Source organism: Rhinolophus sinicus, chromosome 3 (genome assembly GCF_057876585.1).
Source record: "Rhinolophus sinicus isolate RSI-liver-muscle chromosome 3, RSI-T2T, whole genome shotgun sequence".
NCBI lineage: Eukaryota > Metazoa > Chordata > Mammalia > Chiroptera > Rhinolophidae > Rhinolophus > Rhinolophus sinicus.
The window spans coordinates 156,339,807-156,367,292 of NC_142503.1; the positions used below are offsets into that span (position 1 = coordinate 156,339,807).

Below are 27,486 nucleotides of genomic sequence, written 5' to 3' on the forward strand. Positions count from 1 at the left end.
CATAATTATATACACAGGAAGTTCAGAAGAATCAATTGAAAAACTCTTAGAATAAAATAATGCAATGAAATGGCTAAATATATGATAAAATACACAAACACCATGGTATTTGTATTATTCGTTAACCTATAAAAGAAGACTTGGGTAAGTGGAATGACATTTTGTATTCCCAGCTAGAAAAAAAGTGTCATGTAGATATTGATTTTTCCCAAATTAGATTAAAACTTTGATCCAATTTTAAATGAATATAAGAGGTTTCTAAAACTTGACTAAGGATTTCTACAGTTCACCTGAAAGAATAAACAGGGTATATATAAATGAATATTCTGAGAAAAAAAGTAAAGAGGGTCTAACCCAACCAGCCTCAACCATTTATAAAGTTAAGATAATTGACATAGAGAGATACCTGACACAAAAATATACAGACCAATTAGTGGAATAGAGCAGGGAGTACAAAAGTGAACTCTATTACAGATAAGAACTTCCATAGATGGTAAAGGCGCTCCGGTAAATTATGGGGCTGGAAGCAAGGGCTAGTGAATAAATGGGTGAAACGGAACTGCCGCACGAAGGGCAGCACCATGGGGAAGAACCTGCTAAGGGCCAGAACGTCAGAGGACACAGTGAAAAGACTGCCCTGGACCTGATGGCTGTGCCTGAGGGGGTGCGTGTGTGCGTGTGTCTTCAGCTGGGAGAGCAGGCCTAGTCACAGAATTTAATACCAGGTCCACTCTACTACCTGCCCTGAAGAGTGTAGGCACTTATTTTCCAAACATGCTTGTATGTTGGAATCACTTGAGAAGCTTCAACACCACTCAGTGCCCAGGCTGCACCCAGACCCAAGTATGTCGGAATCTCGGGGGGTCAGGGGAACCCAGGTGTCAGTGTATTCTGAAGCTTTCTAGGTGTTCCCAATGAGCACTAAGCGTTGAGAACCCCTGATGCAGGGAAAGAACATGGCCAGCTCTGTCTGACTGAGCCAGCTCATCTGTAGAATGGGCCAACACGCAAGGCACAGACCACTGTGAGCAGCGAGGGATGAAAGATACAGTCAAGGGCATCGTGGTATCACAACAATGAGTGCCAATTATTGCTCTCTTAGGAGTGACACCAACAGCATGCATGGTGGGTGCTCAGGAGAAAGCCTGGGGCTGGGGAGGTTCAAGAGTCCCCAACACTAAATCCCGGCCCCCACCTCATCTGAGGCTGCTCCTCCCCGCCCCTCTCCATCTCTGGGCTGAGCTCCGCGGGAGCATGGGAGAAGGTCCTGGTGTTCAGCAGGCGGCACAGGGCAGCACAGACACGTGCTCAGACCTGGCACATGCTAAGTGGGCTCCGTCTCCCTCTCTGTTTCTCCTTCACGGTCCTCAGGCACCAAGAGCTACCAGGAGCACGGCCACCGGATGCTGCTCATCTGGCTGCACGGTGTGGTCACGAAGGGTGAGAACCCCAGCAAAGCGCTCTTCGAGGGCCTCGTAGCCATTGGCAGGAGGGACCTGGCTGGTAAGAGTGTCCCCTGCCCAGCTCCAGCTCAGGGCAGCCCGGGGAACCAGGGTCAGAGCTCCATGGCCCCACTAGAATGCGGTAGGGCCTTCCAGGGGCTGCTCAAACTGCAAAGTCAAGAGCTGACTGTGAACCTTCCAGATCCCTTGTCCTAGCTCTGCCTCCTTCTGGAACTCAGGCGGAGCCTGGGGCAAATCACGGTGCCTCCTGGCGCTGGGTTCTCCATTTGCGCATTGTGGACATGGCCCAGATAATTCCTACAAACTCGCAGTCCTAAAACCACTGACGCTACAGTTGCTTCCCCTCCAGCCCTCTGTACTTTGATTTTTTTTTTCTTTCCAGTTTGGAATGAGGCTGGAACAGCCTGTGGAGGTCTTTTCACAAACATTAAGACACATGGGCCAGAACTGGCTTAATATGAGTTGAACCAGTCAGATCTGGTCAAATAAAATTTCTGAGGCCACACCAGTCTTTGAATCCTAGCTATTAAATGGGTTTAACAAATGGGTTTTCTAAATAAAATGTAAAAAGTGTTACTCCCCAAAGCCTGGTTTGGAATTCAGGGCATCCCATGGAACCATCAGGCAAGTGGGATAAAAGGTTCTAGTACTAATCCCTCATTAAAAACAAGGTCAGCCCATGTTGACAAAGCCTTAATGGCTATTAAAACACATAATGTCCACCGGTGTGGTGCTTTCCGAAATGCCACAGGATGTGTTATCCGGCAGTCTCCAATAGTAATGAAGTCTGTTAGTGCCATGGCAACAAGGAAAAACACTGATAGCATCTTCTTGAGGGCAAACAGGAAAGCCCCTGGCACAGTGGCTATTTCACAGCTATAGGCAAGATAGGAAAAGAGTCATTTCAGAGTAAAGGAATTGGGTGTGACTTTTTAATTTTTCCAAAATATTCTTAAATATTATTGTTGCTTCTTCTTTTAGCACAAATTCTGGCAGCCAATTAAAACCTAAAACCAGCCCTGTGACACAGAGCTTAGGCAACATGAGGCAATAGGAATCTTGTCTTTTGCAGAAAGCATCAGGAAGAAAGCAAATGCCGACCTGAGTGCCCCCAGGAGGTGCACAGCCATGTAACCGGAGGCGCTGGACCTTCAGGAGCGTGGGACCTCAGAGTGCGGGCACCAAACAAAAGATGACCACCATTAAGGGCTTTAAAAAAAATCACTGTTAACAGACCTCCAGCTGCTTCTACTGAAACACATAGTCATGCAGGCCTAGAAAGGCAAATGCAGGAGCCTGTCTCAGGTTTTATAGGGAATCCCTTCCCACAGGTATGGTCTTTCACATCTCTCAGCTCACTTTCATCTCCATCATCTCAGAGCCTCACCACAGTTCTCTGAGGTACAAGGGGCATCTTTTCAGAGAGGACATGGGCTCAGGGTGGATAAGAAGCTAATTAAGTGGTGAGATCAGGTGCCAAACCCAGCATCCCTGTCTCCCCTACCTGATGCAGGGCTCCAACCATCACTTACAAAATGGACCGCCCTTAACTCAGTCACTGGCTTTTAGGAATGCTACTCTTACACCACAGCTGTGACTGCTCCCAAGTTGATTTGTACACTTGGACAGTTCCAGGAGGCACACACTCTGATTTTTCCCTCCTGTTTTATCATTGTTTGAATTTTTAAAACTTTTTATTTTGAAATCATTTCAGACTTACAAAAAAGTTGCAGAAATAAGACAAAGAATTTCCAAACAGTTCTCACAATACAGCTTCCCCAAAGATTCACATCTTACATAACCACAGTATACTTTCCAACACCAGGAAATGAACACTGATACGATACTATTAGCTTATCTTCAGATCTTATTCAATTTTTAAAATTTCAGCCATTCATGTCCTTTTTCCAGACAAGAATTCAGCCCAGGATCACACCTCGCATTTAGTTGTCATTCTTCTCCTTTTTAATAGCAAAGGCTTGGCACTAGCGCACAGAACTTTCTGGGACGTGGGGCTGCTCTGGATCTGTGTTACAAATGTGTTTCCCACTAGCCACCTGTGGCTCCTGAACACCTGAAACGTGGCTAGTGGGACCAAGAAACTGAGTTTTACATTTTATTTAATTTTAATGATTGGAAATTTAAATAGGCACCTGTGGCAAGTGGCAAGCGCATTGGACAGCACAGCTGATGGGGAGTTTTGCCTTTAATTCCGGTGCCAGGCAAGCACAGGGCACTGCATGGTTCAGCCAAACCAGTAGGAGAGTGTGGTTCCAGAGAAATGTGACTCTGCAAGCTTCACAGTTTCACAGCGTGTAGAGAATTCTCTGTGCAAGAAGCCTAGAAGTTGTGCCTGAAAGCTGTTTCTGTCTAATTTGAGCTCTCTTGAATATGGCACAGTTGGCTGTGGCCCATTGAGGAGCCCACATCTTAGAAAATCTCCCACAAAGTTACCCATCGGGCGTGAGCCCTGGGAAGAAGATAGAATAAAAATCATTTGAGCTGAAAAGAGGATTCAGCGATCACACCTGGATGATGGGAGTTCAAATGGCATAATCCTCCGAAAGACAATTTCACAGTATCTACCAAAATTACAAATACATTTTTACCCACCGACCCAACAATCCCCCATCTAGGAATTTATCCTACAGATAAACCTGTAAACATTATACTAACGCTAATGCAGGTTAAGACAGGGGAAACTGTGCCGTGGAGAGGAGTATATAGGAACTCTGTACTATATGCTGTATTTTTAAACTGAAAAAAAAAAAATGTCTTACTAAAAAGAACCCTACAATTTATGAAAAGAAAGAAAAAGAGGCTTTGAAACCAGCCCATTTTATCATCAGGTGATCTGAGAGGTGGGCCTTGCCAGGGGTCTCACAGGTGTTGGATTCAGACGCCAGCACAGCACGCAGCCTCCATGCCGTGTGGTGCCCTCCCTCTGCATGTGCTGTGTGGAGGTGGAAAGCTCTTCTTCCATCTCTTCCATTTGTGAAAGGTGGTTTTTTTCCCCCACACAGGACTTAGATCATTCCTCTGGATGAATTTTGCACAATGAATTTTGTATGTTTTTTCAAGACAAAGCAAATTCTTAAAATAAAACTGAAATGTTGAAATAGCTGTCAAATTCAATACCCGTTTCTTTTGTTTGGGAGATTTATGGCAAACTTTCAAATCAGACAAGCTGTTGTGGATTGGTTCTGTGGAACCACAATCGCTCAACTCACCACCAGCATCCGTATTTACTGAGTGTCTTCTGTGCCAGGCAATCTGCTGGGGGCCGCGACGCAGAGCTGAGTAGCCCACAGTTCCTGTCCTCTGGAAGCTTGAGGCCTTGGGGGTAGGGGGTGGGGAGGGGGCTCGGATACCAATAATGGAATATAATGCAGTTGGTGCTATAATTGGTGTACGCAGAGAACGATGGGATTTATTCTTCCTTGGAGAAGGTAAGGGGGAAGAAGGTGAGAAACTCAGAGAGAAGACCGAATAGGCAAAGCACATTCCAAGCAAAAAGCACAGTCTGCAATGTAACAGGGCGGGGTGGGGTGGTGGGGTGGAGATGTATGTTTGGGGAATGGTGTGGCTGGAACACAGGAAGCATGGAGGGAGGAGGGAGGAGCTGGAGGGGCAGGAGGCTGTGAGGGGCCTGGTGTGCAGAGGGCCTGGCCATTTCGCCCTCTGTGAGACTATTCCAGCGGGTACTATTATACCAGCTCCAGAGCTCCTCACCCAGTCGGCCGGTGCTTGGTTGGGCCTGGATCACAGCTCAACTTCTCCCTCTGCCCAGTCCATCTTCCTTACACAACTGTTCTTCCTTTGATCCTTAATAAACATCCTGCACCCAAAGTTTCATCTCAGCATCTGCTTCAGCCTGAGACATGGGGGTGGAAGGGTGGGGGTGGGGTCTAAGATGGCTGAATTTCTAGCTGGGCAATCTGAGGAACAATGACACTGGGACTTGAGATGATGGGGTTTGGGAGAGAAGGGGCAGGTTTGGGCAGGGGGGACATGGCTGTGGCTTTTGCCAGTAAAGTCTGAGGTGACTAGAAGACTGGCCTAATAGGTCTGAATAGACAGTCAAGGCCAGCACTCAAAATCAGTCAGGGCTGGAAATGGCAGTACTCAGGGTATAGAGCATGGGAGCAGTTAAAGCTGTTAGGCGGCATGGCTCACACTGGGAGAATTTGAAAAGAAAGTCGAGGGCAGTCCCCCGCAGTTCATTACTATACCAGGTGAGGTGTGGGCTGCTGACCATGTGTGGCATGGCCCTGCCCAAAGGAGGCCCCTGCTTGCTGGGAAGTCAAAACACACACAGTGAAACTATGGCAGCCTCCAAGAAGCCTTAATGCTAATAGTTAAAAACAGCAAGCCCTGCCTTCACGGTTTACCAAGTGCTTCCGTAACTCAGGACAGTTGTCAAGTCACAGGTAGAGAAGACACTGGCCCTCATGGAAAGATCCCTGGCCTCAGGGACGGTCCGACCCAATTTGGCATTCCAGCGCCTGTCCTTACTGTGTGATGCCAAGCAAGTCTCTGGCCCTGTCCCAGTCTCCATGACCTCACCTGTAAAGTTTAAATCAGGGTTGTGGTGGGGATGAAATCTGTAAAGTAGGGCCCACTCAATATCCTGAAAACTTAAAGGAAATAAAGCTGATTTTATCTAAATTGTACCTAAGAAAAACCAAATAGTTGATGAGGGAGTGTGTGTGTGTTAATCAGCAAACTCCAGTTAATAGACACAGAATGATAAAAATTAAGAGTATTGTCACTGTTCTGTAACCCCTGATGACATGATGCTTCTGTGCAATGATCAGCAGTGGCAGAGAAACCTTCAGGGGACTTTTCCAATGACTAGATCGGACCAAAAATACCTGAACCCACTGAGCAGTCTCAACAACTTAGAGACAAACAGAAGTTACGTGCCTCGTAAGGTGTCCCAATGGGAAGCACACAGCTCTGCCTATGAAGCATTTCTGCCAGAAAGATCAAGATCAAACCTAATCAAGCCTCTAGATATACTTGCCAGTTTATGGGAAATACCAGCGACAGAGAAACAAATTAAAGAACACCACAAAGCTGCAATCAGCCAAATCCAGACTGGTGAATTCTGTCGGGCAAATAAGCCTGTTTCAACAAATGGTAAGAAAAAAAAAAAGGGAGGAGGAACTTATACTTTAAGAGATTTAAGAGACATTTCAATCAAATACAAAGTGTGAACTTTGTATGAAAACTGATTAGAACAAGTCAATTGTAAAAAGACATTTATGAGATAGTTAAGAATGGGAACATTAATTGGATATTAGATGATATGAAGGAATTATTGGTGAATTTTTAAGTGTGATTATGGCGTTATGGGTATTTTCTCTCTTGAAGGTCCATATTGAAATATTTACAGATGAAATGATACAGTATCAGAAATTGCTATAAAGTAATCCAGTGATGGGAGTATGTGTGGAAGAAGTGAATATAGGGTGAGAAACAACACAAGACTGTCCATGAGTTGATAATTTTTGAAGACGGGTGATGGGAACATAGTTTTCTCTATGTGTATTTAAAATTTTGCACTGAGGGGGCGAAAAAGAAGGTATTAAAAGTACCTGGCGCACAGTAGCAGCTCAATAAAAGATAACTACTATTATTTTACAATGATCAAACTGAGTTTTTAGAGAGATTAAGTAATTTACCTAAAGTCATACCAAATTGGCACAAAAACATGGTCTGCTTCTCAGAAAGTCCTACCTGTGCAGCCCAGTCAGACAGCTAGAGTAACCACAAAAGCCATTCACTGAAACTGAGTTTTTATTCCAAATGACTGTAATGGCTAGAAAGACAACAGCTAAAATTGAAAACAATTTGTTTATCTGGAAATTAGAAGTAGTTGATTTACAGGCGAACAAACTGTAGGATGACCATCCTGGTACTGGTAACGATTATAATCAAGAAAGCATAAAAATAACCAATGTCCTTCTGATACACAATCTGGGTATGCAGCATTTACAGCAAATAACATAAAAAGAAAGAAAGGAAGAAAGGAAAGAAAAAAAAAAAGACAAGGGAAAAACAAAAACCCCACAAAATCCCAAACCTTAGAAATAAACATTCACATAAGAACATAGTGAGGAAGACTTTTGGTAGCAAAATGTTCACAATTCGTAAAAGGGAGTCTTCAAAAGTACCTCTTCAAATTCAAAAGCTAAAAAAACAGACAGGGAGCAGTTACACTGGCTGAGAAGAGCTGCCGCCTGTCATGAAGATGACAGTCCTATTCCGAACACAGTGATAACCGGTGAGCCTGACAAACCGAACCGAGAGGCCAACGGGCAGGCACTGACGCCACTGACTGTACAGGGATCACTCATCATTGCCAGCCAAAGCCCTGGCTACTGCTCCCCCTGGCTGATGCCAAGGTTGCCTTTCTGTACCTCGAGTTCCTCGGCACTGACCATAGATGGGTCTATGGCTGCGTATTTGGTTCCGTGGAATTGCAGCAAATGTATCTGTAGAAATGCAGATCATTATTTTAAACGTCACCATAATATACATTTTGTGCTTCTAAAATTACAGGGTTATATATACTAATTAGAGAAAAGCTGGAAAACACAGAAAAGTCCAAGGTGTATTTTTTAAAAACCTTCATTTAGGATCTTTGCTCTTCATTTAATATATAACCAGTCCCTCCAAGTTCCTACCAACTCTTCATAAACATCTTAAGTGGCAGCATGCTGCTGCATGAGTCAGTGTTCACCCTCGCCCCTTACTTCCAGTCAGGCCCTTTCCGCCTCTGCGGTTCTGCCGAGCACCACGATGGACGTCTCTAGGCATCAAGGTTTTTTCTTTTTTTTCTCCCCTCCCCTCCTCTTTTTAAACTTTTATTTATTTAAGTACATCTTTCCAGGGCCCATCAGCTCCAAGTCCAGTAGTTGTTTCAATCTAGTTGTGGGGGGCGCAGCTCATAATGGCCCATGTGGGGATCTAACCGGCAACCTTGCTGTTAAGAGTACCGCGCTCTAACCACCTCAGCCAACCAGCTGCTCAACATCAAGGTTTCTGTATTTAGGATCCTCTCCTTAGGATCCACTGTCACAAGTGGATGACAAGATCAAAGCAAGTGACCTTTTTTAAGGCTGCTGACTCTTCCTGCCAAATTGCCAAAGCACTCATTTCTCAAACTATTCTAATATCCATTTAGGTAGAGGATCAAGAGATGGTGTTTGTTAGTGTGTATGTGTGTGTGTGTGTGTTTGCTTTGCTTTTACATTTACTTTTATTAGCATTTATTTGATGCTGAATTTACTCCCTGGTCATAAGTTGTTGTTCCTTCAGTTTTTTCTGTGGTATCTTTTTCTTCTGTGCAGCCTCCTCTGCTCTTTTTCCCTTAGGATCCTCTCAGGGTGGCAGGGAGAGTTCGTGTGTGGGTTAAGCCGCCCATGAGCTCTGTAAGTTCTGCGCTGCATCTTGGGAGCTTTGTTCCCCGGGCTGTGCTCAGTGACCAGAGAGCCTACATGGAAACTCTTAAGTTCAGCATCACTCTCTGCATTTTTAAGCACGTGCAGCAAAAATTCCACACTGTTTGGGCCACCAACCCCGCGTCCAGTTTCAATGTTTGGCCTGGGCACATCTACCAACTCTACCATTGTAATGACGGAATGGCACTCACGGCTTCTGCAAAGAGACATCCTTCAGATACTTGGTGGCTTTTTGGATATGCATACCCTTGATGGTCTAGGCAATTTCACCAGTGTTCTTAAAGTGAACACGAAGATTTGAACCTCTCGATTTGCATGATTTTATGGAGTTCTCTAGGTGGAGAATAGTGAACCATTTTTAGAGGTCGCCTTAGGCCGCTTATGAGAAGATCTGTTTTTTTTTTTTTTTTTTAATGTACTAAAAATACTCGTAGATCAAGAAGTCTCTTCGTGGGATTCCGATTTACCCCACTGAGGTTTGGTGTCCTGCTCTGACTGAATTCACTGTGTACCCAGGAGGCAAAGTCACATCATACCAAATGGTTACTTCAGTGTGTAGAGGTGAGCCTACTTTTCTTGGAAAAGGGATGGTGGGCAGAGAGTCACCCAGGTGTCTCTAATATACCTGCTTAAATTCTCCTATAAATTATTAATGTAAACCACCTTTATTAAGTCAATGCCTCATTCCTACGGAGAATTCTATAGTTCTCTTACTCCACCATCCAAAAAAAAAAAGCTCTGTATTTCAAACCATACACTTTGGGTTCAAAGTGCTCTGGGTTCCACGCTGGGACTTACCTGTACATAAAGATTCACTTCTGCGCTTCTGCACAGGTATGGGAAATTGCCTCCTGTTTTAAGGTGAGCCCTCCGGGCATTGGGATACAGTTTGTACATTTCTTCTTTAGCTTCAGTTGAAAGTGCACTCTGGTCAAATACCTTTAAAAAACAAAGATAAGGCTGAAACCTACTAGTGTTTTAATATGTTCTTTTCACATGATGGAAAGTGCCACCCCAAGCATTTCTTTCTCATGAAGAAGTACCACTGAACCCCTGTGCAGCCTGGGCCACCTGCTCCTGCTGACCCCTGGTGACTCTAACTCCAACGGAAGATGTTAGCTACACATTATACTGCCGCATGTCTCTTGTTATCTTTGGGGGGAATTCTGCCATGCATTTCCTTTTTCCTCAAACCTAGGTAACTAAATTAATAGACTATTAATAGTGAACAATCATTATTAAAAATGACAATTAATTCCAAAAAAATCATGAAACTCCAAAAGAACTTTCTGATTTTATTATTAATTAAATATAGCTACATAAATACTATATGCTCAGTAAACAAAAATCCAAAAAATTTAAAGAGTGTAAGAAAAAGTCCAGATACTTTCCTGGTGGAGCCACTGATAGCAGTTTGGGGCATATGATTCTAGACATTTTTCAATGCCCATAAAAACTTACGTTTATACACATACAAAAACACGTTTTTCAAAAAAGTAATTTAAAAAGCAGCAAAAAAAAAAAAGAAAAAAAGCACCTGCAACTTGCTAAAGCTTATAGACAGTTTTCCATGATCATGTATCCAAGTAGTGGGCAGTTTTGAAAAATGAGCAAACAGATCAAATGCACTGAGGAGCAAATGTTTCACTGAGAGTCCTGAAAAGCTTGTTCTGTGTCATGGTAAATGTCAGAATGTAGGGATTGTATTGCAGAATGATAAGAAGTTATTGTTTACAGGCTTATATAATAGATAATTTCCCGACAAAAATCAATTTTTAAAAATACCACATTATTTGAATTTAGGAATGAATCCATTTATGAGGCAAAATAGTTACATGATTTTTTAAAAAATAAGCCAAAACCACAATGAAATACCACCTCACATCCATTAGGATGGCCATTATCAAAAACCAGAAAATACCAAGTGCTCGTGAGGATATGGAACAATTGGAGCCCTTGTGCACTGCTGGTGGGAATGTAAAATGGTGCACCCACTGTGGAACATGGTATCATGGTTTCTCAAAAAGTTAAACAGAGAATTACCACATGACCCAGCAACTCCACTTCTAGGTGTGTATCCAAAAAAATTGAAAGCAGGGACTCAAACAGGTATTTGTAAACCAATGCTCATTGCAGCATCATTCACAATAGCCAGAAGATGGAAACAACCTAAATGTCTATTAACAGATGAATGGATAAATAAAATGTGGTGTATCCATACAATGGAATATTATTCAGCCTTAAAAAGAACATTCTGATACACGCTACATCATGGTTACCAGGGGCTGGGAGGGGGTGGGATGGAGAGTTATTGTTTAACGGGTACAGAGTTTTAGTTTGGGATGATGAAAAGTTCTGGAAATGGATAATGGTGATGGCTGTATAACATTGTAAATGTACTTAATGGCAATGAATTGTACATTTAAAAATGGTTAAAACAGTAAATTTTGTTATGTATATTTTATCACAACTGAAAAATGTAAGAAGCAAACTTTTGTACTATTTAGACTTTATGGAATTCTTGATTCTCTGCCCTTTTGAGGTACCTTCTCTTTCCTGCCCAGATGTGTAATAGCTAAAGTACAATATCAGTTGATAACAATAGCAAAAATACACCAAAATGGGTAAGAACTACCATGTTTGTTTAAATTTATCCTGATATCAATGGTGTTCTTTCTATCAGGAAAAATATTAGATAAACAATAAACAGATTGTTTTGGAATTATAAAGGTGGGGGATTTAAAAAAAAATCTAAGGCAGCATTTGAAGAACACTGAAAAATTATAAAATAATTCTGAGGAGGCTCTTGACACATACATTTAGAAAGGTAAAGCATCTATTTTACTTAAAAGGAAGCTTACATCCATAATGGTTACAGGGATATCCCGAATTTTATGAGGTTCCACATAAGAATTTTGACAATTCAGGGTAAGTCTTGAAGCCAGTTCACTCTGACACAAACTTTCTAGCTGCAGAAAGAAACACAGGTAAAGTTTTTGAATTAATTTTGTTTTTCACATTTCCATTAAATCCACAGGTAATATTTGTGCTTATAAAGATGGAATCATGTGTGGTGGGGCCAGAAAGGTCACCAATGAGGAAACACAATGTATCTGAGAGACTATGAACTGGGCCTCTTGGGTGGTAGCATTTTTTTATTGTGGAAACCTGGCCTTCCATAGCCTTCAACCTGAACTGCCACTTCCACCAGGTGCCTGTGGGCGGCAAGGCAATTCCTGAAGCTCAGAGATGACAGATACATTTTTAAGAGATCTTAGAGCTAGATGTGTCCTGAGAAAAATCATCTAGCTCAATAGTTCCGAAATGTGCACCTATAGACCTGCTACATCAAGATTGACCTGGGGGAAGTGAAGGAGGAAGAGTGGGGTAAAAATACAGCGATCCTAGATCTGCACGCCCAGGAATTCCAGTTTAATGGTCAGGCGTGAGGCCTTGGAACCTGTATTTTCGAAAGTTCCCCCAAGTGAATCTGATGGATTACCAGCAAGAATATCTGTTTGGGTGCATTAAAGTTAATATGGAAGACTGCTAAACGAGCACCTCTGTTACCTACTCAATGAGACAGATGTATCTTCAAGAACCAAGCAGACAAGGAAAATACCAGCACAACGTGTCCCCGCCCAGCGCCCCCATCCTTACCCTGTCCACCATGAAGTCAATGGCATCGGCCATCACAGAGTCCACTGGGCCAGATGAAAAGTTGCCAAGAACTATTTTTTTGAGCATAAATGATGGCATCAGCCAAAAGCTGTAAAACAAAGACCTGATCATTTAAACTTCCAAGACTATATGTGAATGGCAAATATTCATTCATGAAGTGTTATATTAGGTAGGTACTTGGATCTAGAGATAAAGAGACCTAGGCCCTTCTTTCAAAGAGCTCAGCATCTTGTTTTTATATACACTTTCCCGAGCTCCCGAAGAGTTATGGTTTAATACAATACAACTTCTATTTGAGATTTGAAATAATTATAAGCAATATTCAAAAGACATTCTGTTGATTCCAAGATTTTTTTTTCTAATTGGCCTTATATCCAAAGGCTATACTATTTCCTTTAGAAAACTGAAAACTTAATATATGAACCTTCAGTTTTATGTCACCTTTGGATTGACTGATATTTCAAAATAGCAAAATGAAAGAGTTATCGTTTTTCCCCCCCATTTGCTACTATTAGATTCAACTGGGCTAATTCAAGGTAATTCAATCTTTATGTATTTCTATGTGACTTTTGGTTCATATCTATTCTACTAATTACAAACGTTGAGAGTCATTATATACGGTAAACACTAAGTTTTCTAAGACTAATCTGAAAATGACTTATCAAAGGTGGAGACCACCTTCTGATGCCTATTCTCAGTGGAACAGCCTTGTTGGAAATTGAGCTTCCCTTACAAGGACAGTCAGCCTTCTTTCCGTTATCTTTCTAAGTTCTCCACTCAACTCTTACAGCTTTCTTATCTTCTAATGGCCTGATGCCGACGTATGCTCTGTGAGGGGTGGACTCTGTTGGCTATGCTCACCCCTGCAGCCTCTGTGTGTGACACACAGTATGCTCTCGGACATTTGATAAAAAGTAGCTGATATGCAAGAGCACAAAGTGGGTGGAGTCTTGGCTTCTAACGATCATAACATTAAAAATAATCAATGAGTTTTAGCTCATCATCTGGACATGAAGCATTTGTACCTAATGCATACAAGAAATTGCTGTGCGAATGCTGAGTGAACTCCTAAGATGATATTGGAAAAAATAAACAAATAAATAAGAGTACAATCTTAAGTAGATGTGAAAATTATGAAAACGTTTACCTATAACATTATGTGAAAATCAATCTGATTAGATAGGTATGTTTAGTCACTGGGTTTTTTTTTTTTTTAAGGGTAGAGCCTAGCCTTGCTAACAATGAAAAAAACGCACATTTAAGTCAGCTTAAAGGTACCGTTAGATACCTATCAGACTAATTAAAATGACAAAATCAACGAAAGGATGGCAGGTTGCCCCACAAAATACTCCACCATTTCTGTCTTTCTGAAAAGCAGACTAACATTAAGTGTCAAGACGTGCAGAATATCTGCTGACAGACTAAATGCTCTAGTCCCTCCATTTTGGGGAATATATCTCATGGAAGTAACCCAGAAAGAGAAGGAAAAAAAGTAATTTGTACAAAGATTTACAACAGAACATGATGAGAAACCGGGAGAAGCCAAATGCCTAAAGAAACTGTTTTAGTCAACAGACAGAACTGTTTACACAAAATAATAAGTGGAACAAGCAGAACACAAGATTAGTTGCATACGCATGGAAGAAAAACTGTAAGAGCATATGAGTGTATGTTAAACAAATCTAAACAATAATTTAGAGTTGAATTCAGAGTTCACTCAATTATTTTCTTTTGCAAATGTGACTGTTTCTAATTTTAAAAGGCAGGGAGGTAGCACAAGACAGAAGTAGATACGACCTTTCTTTCCTGGTGCACCAAAACAAAAAACAAAAATACCAAAGGCCAACATTTTTGAAATTCCACTGAACAAAAATAGTAAGAATTTAAGCCAAACGTTTACGTTCTTACCTGTTTGCAGTCCAAGTTTGATTAAAGATAGAGGTGTCACTGAAGGAATTGCACAGGATGAGGGAATGGACTCTGGGAGACTTGTGAGTATATTCAGCAAATTTCTGGGCCAAAAAACCTCCCAAAGAAGCTCCAAAAAGATGAACCTAATTGTAAACAAACACAAGGAGGATCCTAAAACAATGATCAATCCTGAACATAAATATAAAAAAAAATGTTTCAACTGTCACCAACCATAGAATAGGATGCCACTACTAGTCAATAGACTAAAATACCTACAGTAGTTAGAAATTAGGAAGTATTGTATTTAAATAGAATTTATACATCCCGTCAAGAAAATAATACAACTGTGCACACAAATTGTACAAGTTAAAAAATATTGTTCACAGATTACATTAGAAAACAAAACCACTTAGCAGTTTATGTTTGAGAAAACTATAATTCAGTAATTCCACTGCATACCCAAGAGAACTGAAACCATATGTCCACACCAAAACTTGTACATGAATGGTCATAGCAGTGCTATTCATAATGGCCTAACATTTTGGAAACAACCCAAATGTGTACGCCTTTTAAAAGGCAGGGCGGTTGCAAAAGACAGAAGTAGATATGACCCTTCTGAATAGATAAACAAAATGTGCTATAGCCAGACAATGAGATGTTATTTGACAATAAAAAGGAATGAAGTACTGACACATGCTACAACACGGATGGACCTCGAACACTTTATGCTAAAATACAGAAGCCCGTCAGAAAGACCACGTATTGTATGATTCCATTTATATAAAATATCCAGAATAGGCACATCCATAGAGACAGAAAGTAGAGCAGGTTGCCAGGGCTAGGGACATGGGGAGGGAGGGGGAAGAGTGACTGCTGAGTATGAGTGTCTTTTTGGAGTGAAAAAAATTGACTGTGGTGGTAGCTGCACATATCTGTAAATATATTAAAAACTATTGAATTATACACTTTAAAAGGATATATTGTATGATATGTGAATTACAGCTCAAAAGAGCTGTTATTAAAACATAAAAGACAACAGGCTTTACAATGTAAATGTTGCATTAAAATCATGTGCAAGTAATTAGTTTCAGGGTACTCACTTTATCCAACTGTAAATGGTCTAAAAGTTTTCTGAATCCATCACAGAATTCAAGATGGTCCCAATAAACTGGATATTGCAACTGAAATAATAAAATTCAAAATTTATTTTAAAAGATCTAAAGGTGAAATATAACTCATCAAGGTGTGATCAAACAATATGGTCAACATTTAAATTAAAAAAATTTATTACAGAAAAAGACACATTGCCATTAATCCCCCTCAAAACACTCCCCCTTGCTTCGAACACACTTATCCCATCGTTCTTGCCACTTTCTGAAGCAGTTCTGAAGTCCTCTTTCGTGTCTTTAGTGGCGCTGTCATGGCTGCCTCAATGTCCTGAATCATTTTGACTTTGGGAAGGAGTGGGAAGTCTCACAGTGCCAGATCTGGTGAATAAGGTGGATGTGGATACACCATGTTTTTATTTGACAGAAATTGCCGTACCAGAAGTGATGTGTGACATGGAGTCTTTCTATTGTGATCACAAATTATGGTGAATGCTGCTGCCGAGTGCCATCCAATGGAAAGGCAGGGATCTTCAATATGGGAAGCAGTTGCATTGAACTTTAGTAACAGTGTGTGACAAGTTTCAACTTGTTTGGTGCAGTCGGGTGAGCTACAGTTGAGAGAGGTGTGTTTTAAAATGTGTGGTAACTCAACCTCCATCATGACAATACTCCATGATTCAGGACATCGAGGCAGCCACAACAGCGCAACTAAAGACACTCACAAAGAGGACTTCCAGAACTGCTTCAGAAAGTGGCAAGAACAATGGGATAAGTGTGTTCAGAGTGAGGGGGAGTATTCTAAGGGGGATTAATGGCAATGTGTCTTTTACTGTAATAAATTTGTTTTTTACTTAAACATTCACTGTACTCTTTGATCACACCTTTATATGTGAAAAATTTAGCACTCTCATAATAGCATTTCTCATTTGCTCAAGCTTTGCTCCTTATTCAAAATACATGAAAATAAGCTCTCCTCTTCTCCTAAACTTCAAAATTCACATTTTACTTAACAGACAAATTTTAAGAAGAATAAAAAGTAAGCACATTCTAGTGATATCATGTGAATAACAATTTAAATTCACATCAATTTCCTTTCCAAATTGCCAAGAAACTCTGAGGTTTGGGGTGCATAGAGTGAGCGGAACTCATCCAAATAAAGAAATATGGTTTTCCCTTAAATCCAATTGCATTTTGAATTATGGCCCAGGAGAACTAGAAATAAAGTCTGTTATAAGGAGAATTCCCTTTTTCTGGTAGCATTTCTTTAGGGGAGTATTCAATAAAATTGCTCCTTTTTTTCCAATCGACTTAGTCAGTCTGATTTCTTGAACTTTTATTTGTGACCAAAAAAGTGTGGTGCTTGACCCTACGTAGCCTGTCTATTTATGCTGATGATGAGGAAGAAAAAGAAATACAAGTCACTAAGTCCTTTCTAGAGAGCTCAGACTTGTCATCTAAGAATTCCTCTCTATTTACATGTAAAACCCATCTGACAGGCTTTTTTTAATACTTAAGATTCATTTTGTCATTGACAAATCATTAGAATAAATGCTGCCATGTAAATTATGGAATAATTTCAAACTTCATGTAATGTGTGACTTTTACTATTAGCTTAGTGCAAAAGTAATTGCTGTTTAAAAGGTTAAAAATGACTGTAAAACCGCAATTACTTTTGCACCAACATAATATTAAAATCCTATTTATGGACAAGATTCTCTTATTTTGAGACAGGATGGAGAACAGACTCTCCCTAGCAGAAAATTTGAGAATCTGCGTCAAATGATAGCCTAAAAGAAAGGGAAATGATATTTTTTCCAGGTCCAGTTGCCGTTGCTAGTTGCAGGGGGCGCAGCCCACCATCCCTTGCGGGAGTCAAACCGGCAACCTGTGGTTGAGAGGAAGTGCTCCAACCAACTGAGCCATCTGTGAGCTCAGCGGCAGCTCAGCTCAAGGTGCTGTGTTCAATCTTAGTTGCAGGGGGCGCAGCCCACCATCCCTTGCAGGACTCGAGGAATTGAACTGGCAGCCTTGTGGTTGAGAGCCCACTGGCCCATGTGGGAATCGAACCGGCAGCCTTCGGAGTTAGGAGCACCGAGTTCCAACTGCCTGAGCCACCAGGCGGCACGGGAAATGATATTTTATAAAATCTTTAATTAAAAAATATCTGTGCTCTGGACAGGTGATAAAATTGTATACAACTTACCACACACACACACACAACTAAGTACAAGTAAAACTGGGAAATCTAAATAAGAAGGGTGGATTATATTATATTAATATCAAAATCCTGGATTGTGATGTTGTACTATAGAGTTTTGCAAAATGTTACCATTGTGAGAAACTGGGCAAAGTGTGAAAGGAATAGCTCTCTGTATTATTTCTTAGAACTGCGTGTGAATTATAGATTCACATTTTAAACGAAAATTTTCATTTAAATTTAAATGAAAAAAGGATCCATGCATTTTAATTGCTCGATACTAACAAATATCTAATCAGTTTCAAAACCTCATGGGGTTGGGCATTGTGATCAAATCTTAAGGACAAAGTGATTTTGAAGATACTGTTGGCCTTTTCTTGATTCATTATTTAGCTAAAGAAATAGGGAAAGTCCACATCAAGAAGCTTGAGGGCAAGAAGAAACATCCAGCTAGAAGGCAAGGCAAGCGTGACCAGCCAGTTTGGAGTGATAAACAGTCAGCTCTACAGGACGACAGACCCCTGGGGGCGGCTCCGTCTCCCCTCCCTGGCTGACCAACAGTGACCACCAGGAAAGGTGCTGTCATGTGTTAGGCTGCAGAGGGCTGGGATCAGGGCACTTACCACCTTGTTCTCATGGAATGCTGTCCACAAAGAGGGATTACTGAAAACCCAGATCGAGAGAGGATTATGTTGCAGAGACTCAAACATGCCCTATGAGGAATGGTTCAAGAATCTGGAGACATTCAGCCAGAGAAGAAAAGACCTGGGAGGAAGGCAGCGGGCAGTGCTGATAATAAGTAGTTTTCTCAAGAAAGAGAAGGGCTGTCAGGAAGAAGAGGAATTGGATTTGTTTTGTGTGACCTCAGCTGGTGGTGATCGCACGAAAATTTTTGGTTACCTTCCCAGAGAAGCGATCTGGCCCACATTTTCTCTCCTTTAGAGAGTAAATAAATGTATAATAATGGCAGTAGTCCCACAGGAAGTACTATTTATAGGCTAACATTCCAGGTCTCAGAAACTTCCAGTTCCAAAGCAAAAGTGTCTCTCCTTCCTCAGAAGTTAGGAGGCCAACCTCCGTTGTCAAGTCGAGGTATGCCAAAAACAACAGTGCCTTCCCCACCCATACCTTTCTCCCACAGGAGACTCAAGGGTGACCAATAGGCAACGATTTAGACTCAATTCGGTAATAAAAAAACCAATTAGAAACCAAAAAGTTCTTAACCAAATGCTAAGGACATGAACTAATTAAGGAACCTCACTTCAACTGTCAAAGATTTACATTAAAGCAAGGCTTTAGTCACCTGGATGTTAGCAGATCCCTTTGCAGATCCCTTTGCTAACATTCCATGCTCAGCTCTTCGGGAAGCAGTGGTGTAATAAATGAGGAATGGAAATGGAGTCAGAACACTGAGCCTGGTTCTCCTTCTACCACCTATTGGCTGTGTGATCTTCAGCCATCACTAAAATGGCCTGGACCTCAGTTTCCTCATCTATGAACAAGGGCAATGCTTCCTACTGACCAGACTTGTGAGAACTTTACAAGAGAGAATGCACTTAAAAGCTGGGAGTAGAGCAGGCTTCCAAGAGAGGTTTGTCAACTGCATCGCTGTACTTGTATGTCTGTGTACCACACTACCTTCCTTCAAAAGGCTTTATTTCACATTTTAAAAAAGGAAAACAATATCTTACCTCAATGAAAAATGTGCCCAATTGCTATTGTTGATTAGAAACCGATGCACAAAAAATCCCACAAAATATGAACCTGAATTATAATACTGAATCAATAATACTTACAGCTATAACCCGATAACCCCATCCAGTCAAAGCCAAAATCTGCTGGAAAAATACATCTGCAGTCCCACTGACAGGGGGAAGAAATATGAGAGGACACCTGACATTTCTGGGACCTGCATCATAGAGCGACCATATCTTACTGTCATCATCATCCACGATAATCTGGAGGCAAAATTGTAAGAAAAAATGGAGAGCCTTATGAATTTGGTTTTTGTATTGTTAACTTCACACTATAATTTCATTGACAACTTGAATATCTCTGCCTTGTTTGTTAAAAGGTAACTGGGGATCACACAAGACTAGCACGTATAATAAAATTGCTTTGGTCTCCTTTTCCTCCCTCGGTGCTACGGAAATATTCCACAGAATTGCTTCTTATTCTTCCAAAGAGCTGCTTTTTCTATCAATTTTTAATTTTCCTTTCCGTCTATGATTATCTGAAGTCGATTTTGTTTACCATGAAACAATAAACTCTGTACCTGGCATCTTACTCATAGTTCTTCTGTATGTGTGTGTGTGGTGCGTGTGCGCACATGTGTGTAAGAGGAAGGCAATTTGCAGAGTCATTCTCCAGTGCTGGCCCAGAGGACAGGCTGGGATCAGCAGGGTCAGAGTGTGAATAGGGGAGCGAGGGGGAGACAAGATTCCAGGCTCTAGGGAGAAACTGGGTAGAGATGGTACCACTCAAGAGATGCTTCAGGAGTAGGTGTCACTGTCCCAGGAAATATTTCAAACTATTCAGTCTGATGCAGGGAGTGCACACAGGAAAAACTGGCTTTTTGGGGGGGAAAGTGGGTGGCAAGGAGGAAGGTCATCAGAAACCTTCTTGATTTAATGGTTCTTGACCCAATGGGGGAAACAATGTGCATTAAATGAGCCGAGACAAGTCAAATGTTCAGCACAGAATTTGGCAGATACTGAGTGTTCAGTAAGTGTTAGCTATTATTGTGACATATTAATTTTTGATTTCTTTGACTTTTGGTGCTATTTGGAAAAGTACATTAACTGTTTGAACTTTTGCCAATGCAAATTAGCACCTATCCTAATTTTACATGAAAAAGTTCAAGGCCTCCAGGTTCTATTTTCTGAGATCTCCCAGCTGGCAGTGCAGTGGGGCTCTGTGGTGTCATTCTGGGTGGTGGCACACTAACCGGGGTCACTGGTGTCATGGGGAGCAGACCACAAGGGCAAAGCAAAGTACAGAGGGCCCTGACAACGCCCTTTTGTATATCCCCAGGTTACGGATCACACATAGTATCTCATGCTTGTGTTTTTGCCCTTTGTATTTTGCCACTCACATTTTTGCTCTTCATGGTTTTTTTTTTGCTGGGATTGTGGTAAAAAACTTTCAATGACCTTTGAGAGTGCACAGTAACTCTCAATCTTGTAATAAAATCCATGAGAAAAGATGGTCAGATTGTTAAAATGTTCTAGAAAATTATTTCAATAATCCAATTTGGAAGAAAAGTAACAAAATGGCATGTTCTTTTCTTCTTCCCTCGTCTCCCAGTTTTATTAATTGATATAGTATATTCTAAATACAAGCCATAAATACAGGTTGTTTATCACGTCAATTTTCTCAGAGTTCTTTGAATGGTAATTTGATCAGAATTCCTTCAGAAGACATAATATCTGTTAAACAATTTAAAATCTAGCACCACAAAATTTCAAGCAAAATTATCATTACTTGCGGACCAAACTGACCTGACAACTGGAGAAAATCACATCAACAAAACAACTTCCTATAACTGCTTCTAAGAATATTTAGATAAGCTTGTGTTGGTGGGGGTATGGTGATCCCTTTGCTGAGTGAGTCCATCAAGAGGAGCACACACAAGTTAACTTGAAGGTATGGAACAAGGTAGAGGGACTCCAGGAGCCAATTCTCCTTTTAGCACGGGCAGTATTTTCCCAGGTTGAAAGAAGGGAGGAGGCTCCCTTTGGTAAACAGCCAAGTACTTCTGGCTTTGAAGCCAGATTAATTTGATTTTAATCCAGATTCTACTAGGCTGTTTGACCTTTAACATGTTAACCTCTGCGAACCTGTTTTCTCATCTGTAAAATGGGCACACCACTACTCACTTTGTTAAACTGTTGAAAGCACTAAAGATATCTGGAGACTTCCTACAATAGTGCCAGGTATATAGCAGGTATTCTGTCTATACTTGGAAAATTGTATCTCAAATTACAATATGGAGAGTAGTTGTGTTATTAATCCAAATTTGCATGATACTTCCAACAGCTGTCTACCCTGACAATATAATAACAGAGACACAGATGATCTTCAGATCAGAGTACTCTAATACTTTTGCGAGGGGATCAGCAAAGATTTTACTCTGTGGCTTGAACAACCTTTGTCTAGTGTGATCCCCAAACATTCAGGATTAATTTGGGACTCAGAGTCAATAGTCAAATTTCAATATAAGTGTTTGGAGTTTTTGGACATCCCATGCAAATAAAGTTTCCAGAAGATGCCTACGGCAGAGTGAATGTATCGTTGCAAACAGAGGATCTATAATGTGACCCACTGTAAATCTTAAATCTGAGGAACAGGAAAATGCTTTATAATAGTCTGACCGGCTTTCCACTAAACTATACAGAGGAGTACACATATTCTTGCTTGCTTGACTATGTAAAGACAATTATAAAATGAGTATTGTTATACTCGCTTTTACTCTTGAATGAGTCTCAAAAGTTGGCTGTACTTGACACAGAAGGGGCGAACTTTATGCTCTGCGACTGAGTCATGATACTTGGCAATAACCTTTACTCTCAAACACTAAGACATAACATCTAAATCACACACAAAAACAATACAAGATTTTGCAAATAAGGGGTATAATAAAACCATACATACCTTTTTAAGGGGAACTGTACTTCTAAACCAGTTATAATCAGGAGAGACTTTAATCTCTCCCATGATTAGCTGAAATGGAGGTTACCCCTGAAATAAAAGCATGTGGTTTCATGTCAAGAATTCATGTTTACATCAGAACTACATGTACATACAGTCTGGTCTAGTTATACCAACAATACATACTTTAAAGGGTAAAACTGAGGAAATGGCTACTTTACCGGAGAATTTTTCAGACCTCCTTAGTTCTTCCAGAAGAAGGATCTGGTCTAGAAAATGTAAATGACTTACCGGAGAGCCCATGGCTGTTGCAAACCTAGGACCAGATACATGGCAGTCTCTTCTGAAATCAGACCGCCTGTCCTAGGTAAGTGATTCAAAACTGCAATTCCATCATCTGTCTTTTCCCGGTATCTTATTAACCCATTTTAATAAAGATGTTCCTGTCTGACAGAATTATAGGGAACAGCATACACTCACACTAAAGAGTTCATGTAAGCCTGCTTCCTGATCGATTAGCAGAGGGCTGTAAGTCTAACTCTAGCAGAACATAATTTCAGAACTTCACAAGTAGTTCTTAATGCAAAATACAGGAAAACTTGTTCACATTTATGTGATTAAAAGTGGTATCATGTCCTCTGAAAGATCTGTAAGATACCAGGGTAGGCTTGAAGGCACTATAACTAGCAACAAAACATGTGCCTTTTGAAAAAAATGTGTGGTCTTTTGTTGTGAGATTAGTAATTTCCAGCCTTTAGAGTTCTGAGACTTTAGAATAGTCACCGACCTTCTTTGGGCTTGTGGTCTCATCTATGACGGTTTCATCACTGTATCTCCAAGGCCTAGAACAGTGCTTGTCACCCAGCAGGCATTATCTGTTGACTAAATAAGTGACGATGTCCTAACAAGATTGAACTAGGCAATCCTAGAGTCCCTTCTAACCCGGGCAACGAATGGCGTTAAACTGGCTGAGTATTATCAATTTAAAGGCTGCCCCTCTTTACTTAGGTATCTATGTGATGTCATAACAGGAACCTGAAATTATAGTTCCCTGTTGCAGATTCTTATTGCCAAATGAGGAACTTCCACCCATCGGTTTTGGAAGGATTCAAACACATGCATCGTACCCTGTTCTCTACCCCAGGGCAAGTCTGGATTTCCTAGCAGGGATAGGATAAATTCAAGATCTTAGAACTGAACTCATGGGCTGAACTCGGAACTGTCATTTTAGAGGGGCTTCTCTGGAGTGGCCAGGGACAGGGGATTCTAAACGCAACGGAACTCTTCCTCCTTGGCCCTCCACTTCTCCCTCAGGAGCACAGGGCACTCAGTAGTCTCAAATGTTACCTCTAACCTTGGGGGGTTACTAAATTGAACCCCAAGGAGATAGTAAGGGTAGACATCCAATATTAAATTTGATTTACAACCTTGCATTGTAATAGTGGTCTCTTCTCTCAAGGCTAGGATGATACTTTCAGAAAAATTTGTTAAAATCGTAAATTGCTCTAAAATATCGAGCAAATTAGCCAGTCTTATACTGAAAATCAGTTGTGCACATAGTTATTATTCATACTGAAATAAAGAAAATCATTCTTTGTATATTCATTTTCTCTTAAATACTAACATGTTAAAAAATCCTAGTCATCTGAACTATAGCCTTTCTCTAAGCTGGTTATTGCTTTTAATTAAAAGCAACTAGCACATATTCTGGAATATTTTTCACCTGGATAGACTTGAAATATTCCTATATCATATAAATAATTCCTAATGGAGACATTTTCTAGTATTGCATTATTATAAACAATTACATTTTACAGGAGGAAATATCAAAAACATGTTTAGCGAAAAAACAAAAACTCTACTCAATAGATTTATAAAAACCCCTTAGCTAATTAAAGCTGGAAAGTTTCCTTCTAGATTTACCAAATTTGGCATAAAATATTCGTAATTTGGAATCAACTGCAATGTACAAACAAAACTACTATACAAATACACATCACACACAGGTACACATTGACTGTCATCCACTTCTTCCTACAGCAAGAAACAGAAATACGTTCCTTACCTCTCAGTCCTCAGTACTATTCACAACTACCCCAGTATCATAACATTTTATAGCTAATCTTACTGGATGGAGAGATTCCACCCAACTGTGACTACATTTTTGTAGAGGCAAGTGATTTTAACACTTGTGCTAATTTGGCAGTACATGAAAGGTAAGATCGATACCAAATGTTGCTTATGACCAACTGCCATCTGAGTGAAAAAAAAAAAAGCTCACTGCTGCAAAGGGAGAACAGCTGTGGGCGATATGAAAAGGAAGTTGTTCTCCCAGCTCTTTCATCCACTAAAGGGGTATACTTTTCCAAGTCACAAGAGGAACATTCTGTATACGGCAAAAAAGGTTAACTGAGATCGTGACCAAACTGGTTGGTATGAAATAAGAAAGAATGTGAGCCAAGAGTTCAGCACTGATTTGATCTCTCACAATTCTTCACTAAAACAAAAGCACCTGTTCATGCTGGTAGGGAAAGAGCTGCAGAGATTAGCCTTAATCTTGCCTAAGGAAAGCCCTCGTCAGGGATGCTTCGGACACCCTATCCTCTCTGGCCCATGTGCTGCTTGACAACAAAACTGCCAGTTGTGAGTGTGCATGAAGAATCACCAGCACTTATCCCTCTGCATCTCAACAGAACCTGCCAGTTTACAGTCAATGAAATCACCTTGACAAATGTCTGTCACATAACCAGCTTAACTAGTGTCACATAACCAGCTTAACTAGTCAGAGATTTTCTGATCCTTTATCTCTATCTGTAGTTGATCTACATATGGACAATCTGTGATTATTATTAATATCAGCAATAATAAAATGTTGAACCTGAGAGTCTCTAGGTGATGCATTAGGCTTTTTAATGCAAGTCTCCAGTACCTTACCATACCACGACATAACCATCCTTTTAGATCTCTTTAGGGGAAGCTTTATCTTTCTTTTCTTCATGAACCTTTTCCATTATCTTCTAAATCTCATGGGAGGAAAAGCTGCCTACTTGACATTTCTTCTGTGCCACCTCATTTTGTGTTCTGTCTTGGTATAAAAGCTTTTAGAAATTTGCATACAGCTATTAAGTTACTCCTCAGTCTCTTGAATCTCTGTGCTAACAGGAGCTGGAACACCATAGGTGGAGAAGCAGCACAAATGCAGAACTCATACCTCCCCAGGAAAACGAAAAGAGGAAAAGTGAGACATTCTAGCCCTGCTACTTTTCTCATCCCCCTGGCCCTACTCAGCAATGACAAAGACATTTGTCACTTTCAAACTGAGGCACACTCTAAAATAACTGGCCTCTGCTCAGAGTTCTTAAATTTACTGGAAAACATGTTCCTGGGCTGCAGCAGTGTAGCCCCAAAATAGGATTACAGGAGTATGCCTAGGTCAAGCGCCCCCCACCGTCTCCCAGTCCCATCGGTGACACAAAGGCAGAGTCACAGGCACACCGACCACCCCCATGAACTCAAGACTAGAGAGCGCGCGCGCGCACACACACACACACACACACACACACACACACACACGTGATCACGTGCATGGTCACGTGGACTGGCCCACTCACAAAGTCACACAACAGAGGCAGCAGCGCATATTACCTACACACCCACTTGCAACCCCATACACATTACACACCACACCCCCGCTTTCCAGGGCCTCGCCCATCCCTCACCTGCCGTGGCCGCCCCCACGTCCCTTTCCTTCCTCCCCAGGGCGGCTCTTCCCTCCTGTACAGGAGCGGGCCGCGAAGGCGGCAGAGCCCGTTTCGGGGCCGGTGGCCGCAGGGCTCAGGAGCCGCAGGCAAAGCAGGCAGTGGGGGCGCACGGGAGGGCCGGCCTCCGAGGGGCGGGGCGCGCGGCGGAGCGAGCCTGGGCCGCCGCGCTCCCTCCTCCCAAACCTTCCGCGTAGCGGGCGCGACTCTCACACTTCCGGGTTTGGAGGGGGTGGGGCCGCGTCGCGAGGAAGGGGCGGGGCTGCGGGGCTCAGGCGGTCACTATGACGACGGGGCGGGTTGGTGACTAGGCTGAGACGATTCGGGGGCTCTTGCTTATTCCTGCGGGTTGGGAAACCGTCATCCATCTCGGTGGTGTTTGGGGGGAGCGGGGGAGGAGGAGGAGGTCCGAGTTGCCTCTGGGTCAGCTCTGGGTCACCTATCAGACGTGGGTACGGAGGGAGAGGTTATCGGAGTGGAAGGAGGGGGCACTTGGTTCCTTGGGACCTGCCTTTGCCTTCAATTTGTTCCCACTTGGGAGAAAGCAGGCTTGGGTGAGCAGGGTTTTGTATACTCTCTTGGTAAGTTTTTTGTCTTTGGCACAGCTACAGACACCCTCCATAGTCCACCCGTGGAACGCCCCCACTTCTCTTTCCAGACTTGTGCTGACGTTCTGGAAGCTTTTCGGGGAACAGCTCCCAAGGCTTCTCCAGCTCCATCACTTTCCCTTAAAGTAATAGAGAATATTAATAAACGAGATGTGATCAAAACATACAGTGAATGTTTAAATTAAAAAAAGTATTACAGTAAAAGACACATTGCCATTGATCCCCCTCAAAATATTCCCCCGTGCTTCGAACACACTTATCCCATCGTTCTTGCCACTTTCTGAAGCAGTTCTGGAAGTCCTCTTTCGTGAGTGTCTTTAGTTGTGCTGCCATGGCTGCCTCGATGTCCTGAATCGATTCAAAACGTTTAGCTTTTATGGTCATTTTGACTTTGGGAAAGAGCCAAAAGTCACATGGGGCCTGATCTGGTGAATAAGGTGGATGAGGACACACCCATAATGTTTTTATTTGACAGAAATTGCCCTGCCAGAAGTGATGTGTGATATGGAGCATTGTCATGATGGAGGATGAAGTAAAGACACTCACGAAAGAGGACTTACAGTACTGTTTCAGAAAGTGGCAAGAACGATGGATAAGTGTTTTTGAGGGGGGAGTAATAGCAATGTATCTTTTACTGTAA

The 27,486-nt window shown here is 41.6% G+C and overlaps 2 protein-coding genes across 17 annotated transcripts in view; one reads left to right on the plus strand and one right to left on the minus strand.

The window, feature by feature from the left end:
* ANKDD1A (ankyrin repeat and death domain containing 1A) overlaps positions 1-4,586 on the plus strand; it is a 38,312-nt gene extending 33,726 nt beyond the window's left edge. For 9 of the 15 annotated variants that reach the window (XM_074327561.2, XM_088797300.1, XM_074327564.2 and 6 more), the window contains 2 exons: positions 1,372-1,503; positions 1,846-1,966. In XM_074327561.2, the coding sequence (XP_074183662.2) occupies positions 1,372-1,503; positions 1,846-1,919 (206 nt within the window). In that variant the 3' untranslated portion in view covers positions 1,920-1,966. Of the gene's footprint in view, positions 1-1,371; positions 1,504-1,845; positions 1,967-2,535 lie in introns of those variants that run through there. The other 6 variants (XM_088797302.1, XM_019748704.3, XM_088797301.1 and 3 more) reach the window with 1 other exon arrangement.
* A 2,661-nt stretch (positions 4,587-7,247) lies between these two features.
* On the minus strand, positions 7,248-26,463 carry SPG21 (SPG21 abhydrolase domain containing, maspardin). 2 transcript variants are annotated; one of them, XM_019748690.3, is made up of 9 exons: positions 26,200-26,463; positions 22,484-22,570; positions 19,627-19,788; positions 15,625-15,705; positions 14,522-14,667; positions 12,593-12,701; positions 11,794-11,901; positions 9,731-9,871; positions 7,248-7,963 (listed from the first exon to the last, which is right to left on the minus strand). In XM_019748690.3, exons 2-9 carry the CDS (start codon positions 22,544-22,546, stop codon positions 7,847-7,849), a joined length of 927 nt encoding a protein of 308 aa, XP_019604249.2. In that variant the 5' UTR covers positions 22,547-22,570; positions 26,200-26,463; the 3' UTR covers positions 7,248-7,846. The 2 variants fall into 2 exon arrangements, with proteins under 2 accessions (XP_019604249.2, XP_019604251.2); XM_019748692.3 differs by lacking the exon at positions 19,627-19,788.
* Between the last annotated feature and the right edge of the window lie 1,023 nt (positions 26,464-27,486).